General features: G+C 44.3%; 1 protein-coding gene across 1 annotated transcript in view; it reads right to left on the minus strand.

Moving 5' to 3' along the window:
- Positions 1 to 13052, minus strand: part of DROSHA (drosha ribonuclease III) — a 132492-nt gene that overhangs the window by 21825 nt on the left and 97615 nt on the right. The window contains exons 24-25 of the mRNA XM_048508504.1: positions 9623 to 9780; positions 6203 to 6308 (exon numbers count right to left, since the gene is read on the minus strand). Of these exons, the coding sequence (XP_048364461.1) occupies positions 6203 to 6308; positions 9623 to 9780 (264 nt within the window). The remainder of the gene's footprint in view (positions 1 to 6202; positions 6309 to 9622; positions 9781 to 13052) is intronic.

Here is a 13052-nt window from a genome sequence, read left to right on the forward strand (position 1 = left end):
GAGAAAACTGCGGCCCAGTTGCACGATGGAGAATCTGCCAGGAGCTGCAGGAGGACCCTTCATTTCCTCTAATATTCCCCTCCTTCCGTTATTTTCTCTTTCCCTCCTCCTGGCAGTCTCCAAATCCTCACTTTTCCCTGTTTCCTTCTCCCATTTCTAGGAATCAATGTACACTTGATCTGCTCTGCCCTCTGATCTTCAATCTACAGATTTAATTATCTACACTTTTGGCCATGTTGTGAATCAGATATATTCAATCATAAACCAGGAACTGAGGGGTAAGGGGTGGGTGGGTCAATCATAGAAACGAAGCTTCCAGTGGGAAGAAATTCACGAGGGGGGGGAGGACTTTCCAATGAGGAAGCAGAGCCTCAAAATGGGAAGGAATTCATATTGTACAGTGATGCATAACGTGTATGTGTGGATCATATATTACAAGGGACTCTCAAATTAGGAAGAAATTCATAAACCAGGCATTTGGGTGGGAATCCTTCCGCTGCAAAAATGCAGTCCTCAAATGGAAGGGATTCGCTGGAGGGAAACTTTCCACCACAGAAACGGAGCCCCACAATGGGAATAAACTCACTGGAGGGAAATCTTCAACAGTCAATTCGAGGCCTTGTTGGGGCCAAAACTCTACCCCCATGGTGGCGAACCTTTGGCACTCCAGATGTCATGGACTACAATTCCCATCAGCCCCTGCCAATTGGCCATGCTGGCAGGGGCTGATGGGAATTGTAGTCCATGACATCTGGAGTGCCAAAGGTTCGCCACCACGGCTCTACCCTGACCCCACCTGCTTCTTAAAAATGCTTGGTGGGAACCAGAAAAGGAGTTAGGGTGCCCGCAAGCAACCTGTCGGGGACCTCCGTTCTCAGGTGAATGTTCAGGTCACGAAGGACACTGACCAAACTGTTGCATCTCACCATCTTGGGACATCTCCAGCATTCTATTGCGGAGTGGATGGCAGGTGGAGTTTGGGAATGGTGGACAAGTGACCACTCGGAGAAACTTCACAAGTGAGACAAGCAAACGAGGTATTTTTCAAGGACACCGAAAACAGGCAGAGCTATGATGCAGGAGCCAGGAACGCTGTTGCCAGAGCGCTAACAAATATCATTAGTCAAGTCAGGAGGGAGCCACGCTGTGCTTTTCTTAATAAGGGTGTCACAAGCAACAGCAGGAATCCAGGCTGGCGGTTTGTGCCCTCATGTTACCACCAGCTACTGCCAGCATCATCTGGCAATAAGCACTGAAATTCTCCGTATGATGCGGATGATGCACATGGGCAAAACGCTCTGTGCCCGATGGAGAATTTAAGCATGGAGGCTCTTCCTCTGAGATGCAGAGCACTGGGCTGCCCCACAGAGACGCAGGGAAAGAGTCCGCATTCCTCCTGCTCTCGCGTCTGCCAAATTAGAGTGTGGCTTTCAACATTAGGGCTGTGCCAGTCTTTTCTGAAGTCTTACGATCTCCAGGAACCAAGGCCGGCTGCCGGCTGCAGAGACCCATACAGTCCCACTTAGGGAGCGAGATGAATTGGGAAGAGGTTGGAGGAAGGCAAAAGGTGAGGGATACATCAGGAAGGGGGTCGCAGGTACGGGTGACGGATGGCGAGGCACCTGGCAACTCCTGGCGAGGGACCGATACCGAGAAGGTGATGATGAGAGGGAGTCCTCCTCTCTCTCGGTTCGGCCCCCCAGGGAGAAGAGCCTCAAAAGAGGTTCTGAAAAGGGACAGCAAACCAGTCCGTGCGCATCTCTCCTCAACAGAGCAAGGTGAAGGGGGTAAGAATCACCCTCAATTTCATTTCTCTTAGGTATTCAGCACACTGTATTTCCATAAAACACGCAGAGCGACTCAACGCCAGAGAAAAACTTATACTTTTAATGAGGGAAGTGTCTATGTTACAACCCTTTCTAATTTTCAAAATTACGGTGCTGTGTGGTAGAATTATTACTCTCATGCTGGACCTGGGCCTATTATTACAACTTTGGCCAATTTAATTCAAATACACTTGATGACCTATAATCCTTTCTGTGATACTGGGCAGAACGAGCCGGTCCCCAGCGTGGCCATTGTAAGAGGACAGCAGTGTTAATTTAAAAAAAAATATGCAGCCATCTGTAGCAACAGAGAATTAAGGACTGCGAGAAGTAAGATGAGGCTGACACGAAGAGGGAGCCAAGCGCTTTAATTAACAGCAGCAACTTTCCAAAAGAATAAGCACGTAACTTACTGTCAGGACAAATTTTTGCTGTAAATCAATGGCTCAGCAAGCAAATCTGAGCAGTGGGTTGAAATTTGCATAGGATGCGAAGGCTGGGTGAACAGCCCAAGAGGTAAAATTGCAGCAAAAGATGGAAAGATACGGGCAGAGGCTTCGAGGGGCCAGCAGCCTGGCGCGTCGCAAAAGTAGCAGGCGCCCGAGCAAAATCAAAGGCAACTTTTAAAGTGTATTTCTGCTCAATTAGATAAAAGAGAACAGAAAGAGGGGCAGGGCTGGCGATAAGGAATGGAACACAGATTATTAATTTGCTGACAAAAGAAACGAAGACGTTAATCGAAATTATGCTAAACAGAAGGTCGTGGTCACGAGGGCGTTCCAGATAAAAAGGGGAAGAGAAAGATGCAGTCAGATACAAAACAGTTTTTGTTAAATAGGAAAACTCTCTGCTTCTTTGGTTATAGATGCAAAAGGTATACCAGGTTTTGTATTCAAAACAAAACAGAAACACACCTTTCCCTAATATGGCTGGCCTCCATGTGGACCAGGGCTTTTACGGCCCTGGCCCCGGCCTGGTGGAACACTCTTCCTCCAGCTGTCCGGGCCCTGCGGGACCCTGGTGAATTCCGCAGGGCCTGTAAGACTGAGTTGTTCCACCGGGCCTTTGGAGGAACCAGCAGTTGAATGGTGCCCCCCTTCTGTTCTTGTCTCTGCCTATATTTTACACCTTATTGACGGAGCTAGCAGTCTTCCCGTTGGGGAGGGTTTTTTAACAGTGGGCTTGCGGGGCGCCTTTGAATTTCTGAAATCTGACATTTGAATTGGATTTTAACCGCTGTTTTTAAAAAGGGATTGGTAATTTATTTGTATGGACGTTTTAATTGTTTAATCTTGTTTGTGTTTAGCTGTATTAGGATTTGATTTTGTTGTGCACCGCCCAGAGCTCTCTGAGGATAGGGCGGTATGTATGTATGTATGTATGTATGTATGTATGTATGTATGTATGTATGTATGTATGTATGTATGTATGTATGTATGTAGGTCCTGGCCCGTGTGGAGGCCAGCCGCATCATTGAGGGGCCAGGAACCACCAGTAAGTTGGCCTCTGCCGAGCGCAGAGGTCGAGTAGGGGTATTGCGGTCTCTAAGGTATAAGGTATATAAGATTAAACAATAAATAAATAAATAAATAAATAAATAAATAAATAAATAAATAAATAAATAAATAAAAATAATGTGACAGAACACCAGGACAGGATAGGGATACTAGATACTGATGGATAAATCTCCTGCCCAACACTGAGTACTTAAAGGTTCCATAGTTGCATTTGGAGAGGAAATTGGTGAAAACTCTGGCAAAAGCCACTGAAATCTAGATACACAAAAGCTGATTTTCTCCATCTTCATGCCAGAACCCGGGGTTGGGCCATGCAAATAGGAAAAGGTTGGATTGCAAATGGGTCCCATGAAGTTCTATGGGGCGGTGTAAATGGGTTGACAAGATCCAACACAGGTTCACTCTGCCCCAATAAAGATGCTCGCTGAGTGAGAAAAGTGACGCAAACCCTACTTATTGGAACTTAATGGGATTTACCGCTCCTTCGTTACTTTTTCTTGATTCAGCAAACCGGACAGACCTTAGAAATACAGAATGTCTCTCTTTAACTTTTTGCTTAGCTAGAAAACGTAACAAGTGTATAGCGCTGCATCAGAGCTCTTGATATGGTTTAAAGCCAAGCCAGTGGTTACAGTGAGTCATTTCTGGATTCCTGGAGAGGTTTTCAGCTATCACTGAAGCCCTGAGATTTTAGCCGTCAGCCTGGACCATCAGTAATTGTGCCAACTGTTCCTTTGTCCTTAAATCAGAGCAAAATGAGGCTGGTGTACTGTCTGGCATGACAGACCTAAGGAGCAAGCAGAGGAACAAAAGCCTGCGTGTGCGAGCAACAGACTGTGAGTAGATGGGAGTTTTAAAAGGAGTCAGAGCTTCTGACAGGATTAGCAGTAGTTCAGCTCTGAGATCCAGAGAGAACAGATGTGTTTAGCGTCTGTGAAAAACCTGTGGTGTTGGCAGGAAGACAGTATTGGGGGAAAAGAGACCCTACTCTAGCTGAAGAAGTGGGAAAAGGGACCCTGCTCTAGCTAAAGAAGCAATCTTTCTGTAGCCCCGGTTCTGAGAGCAGAGCTAGTTTGTCTCCTGAACAGAGTGGGTAGAACTGAGGAAAGAGTTTGTGTCAGAGAGAGGGCAATTTACACGATGTGGGAGAAAGATTTCTACCCCAAGTTCTTTAAAAGGATTCACTTCAAAAGCTGTGAAGTGATCATAAAGTTTGGAACGTTTGAAGGGAAAGCAGGTTGGAAGAACACTCCTTTCCATAACGTTTACAGGCACCAGAGCTAACACCTGAACCTTTGAGTGCCAGCTTGTGGTAAACCTTTGAAACATCTTAACAGTCTATCGTATTTTAAAGCATTAAAAAAAAAACCTCTGACCAACTGAAATCTTATCAGCTAAAAACATCTGTACTGAACGTTGAAAACATCTTCATACTTTCATATAAAACTGCTTCTTTCCTTACAGCTGATATATATTTTCTATCCTATTTCCCTGAATAGTTTTAATAAATTCTACTATTGATTTGTCAAACTTTAGAAAGCTTCTTGTGTGGTTATCTGAAGAAAAAACAGGGAGAAAGTAAAGGGAGGGGGATCACCTCAGTTCTCCAAGCTGATTCAGATATACATTTATTTTAAAGAGGCATGGAGTAGAACAACTGAAGAGAACCTCCAGAATATGTGTATGTACGTATATGTGTGTATACAAGTATATATTTGGGTTCTGTGTGGTTTCCGGGCTGTATGGCCGTGTTCTAGCAGCATTCTCTCCTGACGTTTCGCCTGCATCTGTGGCTGGCATCTTCAGAGGATCCTCTGAAGATGCCAGCCACAGATGCAAGTGAAACGTCAGGAGAGAATGCTGCTAGAACACGGCCATACAGCCCGGAAACCACTCAGCACGCAAGTGATTCCAGCCAGGAAAGCCTTCGACAATAGAAGTATATATTGTTAGAAGAACAAAGAATAGGGGACATTCTTTGCTCTTGGGTATAAGGCAGGTGGGATTCTAACCCCTTGTGATCCACAGACTTCACATCTGGCTACTGGGGGCCCAGAGCAACCTGGACCGTAGGAATTTCATACTGCTATCCCATCTGCCCACAATCCTGGCAACAGTGAACAAGACTGTTAAAAAAGAAGAGAAATACTGACTATAGTCCCACCTCTGATTTCTGTAATTCCAAGGGGAAAAAAAGAAGTACAGACTGAATGGTCTGGCATGATCTTATGCTGTAGCATTCCTAACCCTGGTTCATTCCGTAGGACAGGAGACAAAAAAGGAGGTCCATACTAGAGCTGTGTAAATATAACTAGATAAAACAGCTTCTTGGAAACAATAAAACTTCCCTGTTGATGTTGGGTTGATATCTGTCCTTATGAACCGCCTTTCCAGGCCTGCAAGTAAACAACTATTACCTGTAGTGTGAGGTGGAAAAAAGGTAATTATCACAGGGTTTTTTGTACCCCACACACCAAAAGAGTGCCGGAACTCATCTATAAAGTTGAATATTTTAATTTTCATCCGTTCACTTCTCTGAACCGGAGAGAGCTCCACCTTTCCAAACAGCGGGGGTAAAAGTGAGTTAACACCACAAAAATAAATAAATAAACCTTGATCATTGTAGATATCAAAACTGAAGACAAAATATCTTATATGGGTGACATGAATCAAACATGTCCTTGGTCATGTGACAATACTTCTCTTCAAATTAACTGTGCGTTATTAAGAGCAAGAGGCCCCCAAGAGTCGCTGATATTAATCAAAACCCAACATTAATTCACTCCCCATTTCCACAGCATTTCCTTTCTCCCCCACTGTGCTCCAACGCTGGGGAGGGGTGGTGGATCAAAACCTCACCGTTAGATGGCCTTCGTGATGATCAGGGAAATGAATGAATAAGTATTCTGTTGCCACCAGCTGCATTATGGAGTCACCCAGAAATTCCATCCTCTGATTATGGCCTCTGAAACATGAAACAAGAAGATGCAGCAATGAGAGTGTGTGTGGGGGGGAGGGGGACAGGAGGAAGTTGACATGCGTTAAAGCAGGCCCCCTATTGTCATTCTTGGTTCACGGCCGCCATGTTGGAACATTCTTCTTAAGGTGAAATAGTTGATTGAGGCACCATCTTTGAATAGTATGCATGCATATGAACGATGCCAGCTGTCCTGAGGTCGGCTGACATAAAATAAAATAAATACATAAAATCTAAAGTATTTTGCATACATAACCCTTACCACACAGCTAAAGGGCAGACCAATATGATTGTTCCCAGACTGCAGACCAGAGAGGTCAATGGGACAGGAAGGGGTTTCAACAAAGAAGTTCCTGGCTAGCAGATGCAAATCTGAACCACGAATGTCAAAAGATGCTTGCTTACTGACAAGGCCACTTGTATTTTAATGGCACATTTACGGAAATGTCAGTTTCCCGCCAAAATTATATCTTCATCTTTTCACTTTGATAATGCAAAACCAAAATAAGAATTCATAGAAGTAACAGGTTCCTTGGGGCTTTGGGACTTTGCGGCCAGCTACCTATTTGAATAAATGTCAGATTCTTCTTTTAAAAGTTCAAATACTGCATGTTTTAATCTACAAGGAAACATAACCAGAAGAATAAGAGTTTTGATTTATACCCCCCTTTCTCCGCTTACAAGGGACTTACAAACACCTTTCCCTTCATCTCCCCACAGCAGGCATCTTGTGAAGTAGGTGGGGCTGAGAGAGTTGTGAAGAACTGTGACTAGCCAAGGTCACCCAGCAGGAATGTAGGAGCATGGAAACAAATATGATTCACCAGAGAAGACTCCAAAGCTCATGCGGAGGAGTGGAGAATCAAACCCAGTTCTTCAGACTAGAGTCCACCTGCTCTTAACCACTATACCATGCTGCCTCTCTTAAAAGATGTAAGCAGCTGTCCAAAAGGGCTTTTTTCACCAGCAATTCACGGGGCCGCACTTTATAATGCAGGGAGGGTCTTATATCTCCAGATAAAGGGAGACTCAGGCTTATCATCTGCCAGCATGGCCATGCTAGGCTGGTGGCGAGACTACTTTCAGGCACCTGCCAGCATGGCCATGTTACATGGACTGCCAAAGGTTCGGCATACATCCTGGGCCATGCTGGTAGGGGCTGATGGGAATTGTAGTCCATAACATCTGGAGTGCCAAAGGTTCGCCACCACGGCCATAGGGTTTTCAAGGCAAGTGACACTGGGAGGTGGTTTTCCATTGCTTGCCTCAATATCCTCACCCTGGTATTCCTTGGAGTTCTCCCATCCAAATGCTAGCCAGTGTCAGAGCTGAAAGTGTGTGACTGGCCCAAGGTCACCCAGCAAGTTTCTATGGCATGACTGGAGATTTGAACCTAGACAACAGACTGCCACAAAACCACTTCAGCTGAGTCCACCCCAAAGGAAATTATCGTCAAATTCAAATCTAACACAGGAGCCTGTTCAGAACCTAGCATACTGTAGACCGGGGAGTCTAACTCTGGCCCTCTAGATCCCTTGGTTTGGACACTTCTGCAAAAAAGAAATGAAGATAGCATTGACTCTCCAGCTTTATTATTTTGCAGTATAGATTTCTGAATTATTCATGAGTTTATGTGGGGTCTGAAAGCAGTCGGATACTTAAGACAGCTCTTCCCTAGCCTCTCCGCCACACAAAGCAGGACAGTGACAACGTTTTGGGTTCACGAATGTCCTCTGTTCCTCTACTCCTTTTATTACTAAGCAGCAGATGGGGCGGGGGGAGATGTGAAGACGCGTTAGGAGAAATCTTATATACCCTCCTCCAGCAGAAATCCCCTTCGGGGATGGGGCGGTATAAAAGTTCCAAAAATAAATAAATAAATAAATAAATAAATATACCCTCCTCCAGCAGTGGTGTAGGAGGTTAAGAGCTCGTGTATCTAATCTGGAGGAATGCAATACGAATCAGGTTGTCTTGTTTCAATCCATGTTGTGATTGGGACCACAATTATCCAATGGCTTATTTTATTTATTTATTAGATTTATTACCCCACCCTTTCTTGACCAAATCTGGGCTCAGGGTGGCTTACACACACAATTCAAAATACAACAATTAGTCATAAAACTATTTCACAATAACTATATTAAAGCATTAACCGGGTTTGATTCTCCGCTCTGCCGCCTGAGCTGTGGAGGCTTATCTGGGGAATTCAGATTAGCCTGTGCACTCCCACACACGCCAGCTGGGTGACCTTGGGCTAGTCACAGCTTCTTGGAGCTCTCTCAGCCCCACCCACCTCACAGGGTGTTTGTTGTGAGGGGGGAAGGGCAAGGAGATTGTAAGCCCCTTTGAGTCTCCTGCAGGAGAGAAAGGGGGGATATAAATCCAAACTCCTCCTCCTCCTCCTCCTCCTCCTCCTCCTCCTCCTCCTCCTCCTCCTCCTCCTCCTCCTCTTCTTCTTCTTCTTCTTCTTCTTCTTCTTCTTCTTCTTCTTCTTCTTCTTCTTCTTCTTCTTCTTCTTCTTCTTCTTCTTCTTCTTCTCTTCTCCCTTCCGTTTCCCTTGCAGTCCCGGCTCCTTCTCCCCTGTCCCTGCCTCCTGCCCACCCGCCAATCTTTTACTTTCCCTCCAGTTATTCCGTCAATCTTCCTCCCCCGCTTCAACTTCCTTCCCTCACTCATCCCGCCCTTTTTTTGCTCCATGTTTCTTTCCTCTCTTTCTCCACTCTGGTTTCGTTCCTCTCTCCATCCAATCTTCCTTCTCATCTCTCCTGCCTGCCCATTTCTTCCCACTGCCAATTGACCTCAAGTTGCAAAAATGAAACGGCAGCAGCCATGTTGGATTACCTAAACGTTGTACGATATTTTTTAACTTTAAATTACAGGCCGATGACTCTGATGCCTGCTGTTGCCCAGACAGTCCAAATAAGCTGCCAAAATCTTATGAGGTTAATCGCACAAGCCCTTGAAATTTCAAACTGTTCTTTTTTAATTGTCCCCTTCTTTAAAAAAAAAAATTAAGCTTTTTTTTTGCAAACCTGGCTGATCTTCCCAGATTTTTCTAAATGCGTCTTTTTCTGTATCTGACCCCATTGTGGGATTTCAGGAGACATGTTCAGAATTAGATATATAGAATCTGGGAAGTCGTGGGTTTATTTGAATACATGCTCTCTCGTCATTAACAAAACTTAGCAGGGTGGGAGCACGGGAGCTAGAAACCCAGTTCCAATCTCACAAGGCGCGGAGACCTTTAGCTTGCCTGTCTGGAAGAAAATACATGAAGTAGCTTTTTAAAAAAAACTTACAGAGTCAGATGGTTAAAACCAACAGTCCTTAAAGTGAAAGCTCTGGCCAGAAGTCGAACGTGAGTAAAAATCACCCCAATGGCATCTTCAAACTCAGTCAGTTTCTGGAGGACAGGAGAAGTCTCAATCAGCTGTCGGTCTGTATTGGATTCTTGCAGCTGTAAATAAATATGAACAAAAAGCAAGGCCGCCATGAATTTCAGAGGAAAGATTCGAGGCCCTCTTCATCACTGAGGCAATACATGACCAAAACAAAGAAACATTGCTTTTCAAAGGATCCTTCCTTGCTTTGGGAAGACATGAACTGGGTCTTGGAAGTATTAAAAACGTATTGGAAGGTATTTAAAATGTGAGGAAAAACAGGTCATCGCCCCTGAAAAGCATGCCTCTTACACATTCCAATAAATATGAACCAACATCATTTAACTTAGTACCATAAAGTATTGAGAGCAGTGGTGGGATCCAAAAAATTTAGTAACTGGTTCCCACGGTGGTGGGACTCAAACTGTGGCGTAGCGTCAATGGGGCTGGGCGGGGCGCAATGGGGGTGTGGCCGGGCATTCTGGGGGCAGGGCATTCCTGGGTGGGGCTGTGGCAAGGATGCAGCTGCTGCGCCAGTCCTTGGGCAGGAAATAAATGCACACAGGCGCAGGCTGCCACGCACGCCGGTGCACCTCATGCTAGACTGCTTCAAGTTCTGCGCACTACTGCTGAGAGGAGGGGCCTAACTAAGGCAAGAATTACATGTCGAAATCACCCATTAGTAACCCCCTCTCGGCACACACAAATAATTAGTAACCTACTCTCGGGAACCTGTGAGAACCTGCTGGATCCCACCTCTGATTGAGAGTGGTTGGACATAACCATCAACAGCTAGTATGGAAAAAAAATCCCTCAGGATGCTTAACTGAAATGGGGGAGAACCAGAATCAAGTTGGGTCAGTCATTCTCTAACTCTCTCATCCTAACTTACCTCACACGGCTATTGTGAGGATAAAAACTGGAGGCGCGTAGAACGATACATGCCCCCTTAGCTCCTTGAGGGAAGGATGTTAGAAAAATACAAATAACTGAATAAAAATAATTATTTGAAATATAGAATTAACAGAGCCAGATGCTGTATAACCCAGGACATTATAAATATACAACAATGTTAAGACAGCCCTGATTTGTTTCCCTTCCTTTAATAATTCTCATTTTATCAGGCTTTTATTTCATCGTTAATTCCCATGTCATTAATAGCGGTGTCTACTTTTTCATTTAATATTTTCATCTAACGTTTTCCAATTATTATTTTTACTGGAAGCTGGTAGGAACGCACGCTAAAATGAAGGGACTGGAATTCTCATATTTGGTGGCGGGAGGAGGGTGTCATGGGACACAATTAACATTTTGCACAGGGACTTGTGCCCGTTTTACCAGGAACAAGTTCAGTTTTCTTGAAAATTAGCCTTTCTAAAGACAGACAAAGAGAGCAGGGAACCTTTCATCCAGCTGTGTGTTGTTATAGAACTGTTAGGGACAGAAAATAGTTGAAATGTAAGCACAACATTCATGTGTTGTAATAGTTAACAGGCAAGACTAGGAAGATCTAGCTTGAAATCCCCACTCTAGCATGAAGCTGATAAGCCCCGTGGACTTCACTGGACTTAGAAGGATATAGATGATTAGGTTGGCACTATAGGCTGCAACTGAACACACATAAGCTCAGCAGGGCTTACTTCTAAGCAAACATGCTAAGGAAACATGTGGCCAACTACCAAATCTCAGCCTAAACCTGCCTCACAGGACTGTCGTAAAAACAGAACAGCCCTATCCTTGTACATAACTTTTAATTCACAAGAGAAAGAGTTCAACATAAATGTAAGGAATGAAATGTGAAAATGAGGAGAAAACACAGGGATTTCAGAGAAATAGCAAATTAGCTGTGGTCACAGAAGAGCGGGATGAATGTGAAACTGAATTATATGGAAATCTTGCACTCTACATTGGCCCCATATTAAGAAGAAGAAGAAGAAGAAGAAGAAGAAGAAGAAGAAGAAGAAGAAGAAGAAGAAGAAGAAGAAGAGAAGAGTTTGGATTTATATCCCCCTTTCTCTCCTATAGGAGACTCAAAGGGGCTTACAATCTCCTTGCCCTTCCCCCCTCACAACAAACACCCTGTGAGGTGGGTGGGGCTGAGAGAGCTCCGAGAAGCTGTGACTAGCCCAAGGTCACCCAGCTGGCGTGTGTGGGAGTGCACAGGCTAATCTGAATTCTCCAGATAAGCCTCCACATCTCAAGCGGCAGAGCTGGGAATCAAACCTGGTTCCTCCAGATCAGAGTGCACCTGCTCTTAGGAAGATCTAGTTAAAGGGTAAGGGCAAAATGGTGGGGCCACAAGGTGAGAGCAGCAGGTAAAAATTCGTGAAAGGGGAAACACTTGGACAACCGCATCAAGACATCTTGAAAAAACTGAATAATCTTCCACAAACACTCTGCCTATTTCTATCTCGGTTCAGCCACGGCCTCTCTGGGAGTTTTTAGGTCTTGGACAGAAGGGTCATATAATAGAACAACTCAGGAGAATACTTTTATATGGAAACAAAATTGCAGCCTACTGCATATTTACTATGCATATCCCCGTGCTTTTATTACAAAATCGTTTCCATTTCTAATCCACTTCCATCACTGTGGTATCTCACGCATTAGAGTTTTGTGATTGCTTTGTTTTCTAATTCCGTATTCGCCAGTCCTATTGCATTACTTATTAGATATCATATGCTGTCTGGTTGATTAAAAAAAAAAACCATTGTAACCCATCGTGAGTTTCAGTAAGAAAGGCAATACATAAATAAAAGTCGATAAGTAAATAAAATAAATTAAGTGAGACAGTGTGGCTGAGATTCCTCTTATACAAAGGTACTGTGGCTACCATAGCTGTCAAAATTCCTGTAGGATGACCCTGATAATTTAAATACAAAATATAAATATATTAGTTCAGATGGTAAAAAATATGCCTTCCCCCGCCATGGAAGAGATCCTTTTCCAAGGTGGAAAAGAATAGTCTCACTCCTGCAATAAAACGCATTGTCCAACAAAAGTTCAAACTGACGAGTTGCCCGCTACTCTACAGCTGCAGAATTGGGGGACACCAGTAACGCTCTGGAGCCTATTTTATATGCCTAATGAAGGTTGTTGTTGTTGTTGTTGGTGGTGGTGACACCAGAAAAAGAAGAGGAAGAAGAGAAAGAAGTGAGGGTCGCTACCTATCTATCCCTCTCCAGGATTGGGTCTGTCCACACTGTAAAAACCAAGTGGAGACTCTTGCTCACATTATACTTGACTGTCTGAGATATGTGGGTATTAGGAACTTCTCTCCTGGGCGGGTCTTAGACAAATCTGAAAGAGACTCTGACAACTCTGTTGTGGAGCTTTTGTTAAACAACAC

The sequence above is a fragment of the Sphaerodactylus townsendi genome, linkage group LG09 (genome assembly GCF_021028975.2).
Source record: "Sphaerodactylus townsendi isolate TG3544 linkage group LG09, MPM_Stown_v2.3, whole genome shotgun sequence".
NCBI lineage: Eukaryota > Metazoa > Chordata > Lepidosauria > Squamata > Sphaerodactylidae > Sphaerodactylus > Sphaerodactylus townsendi.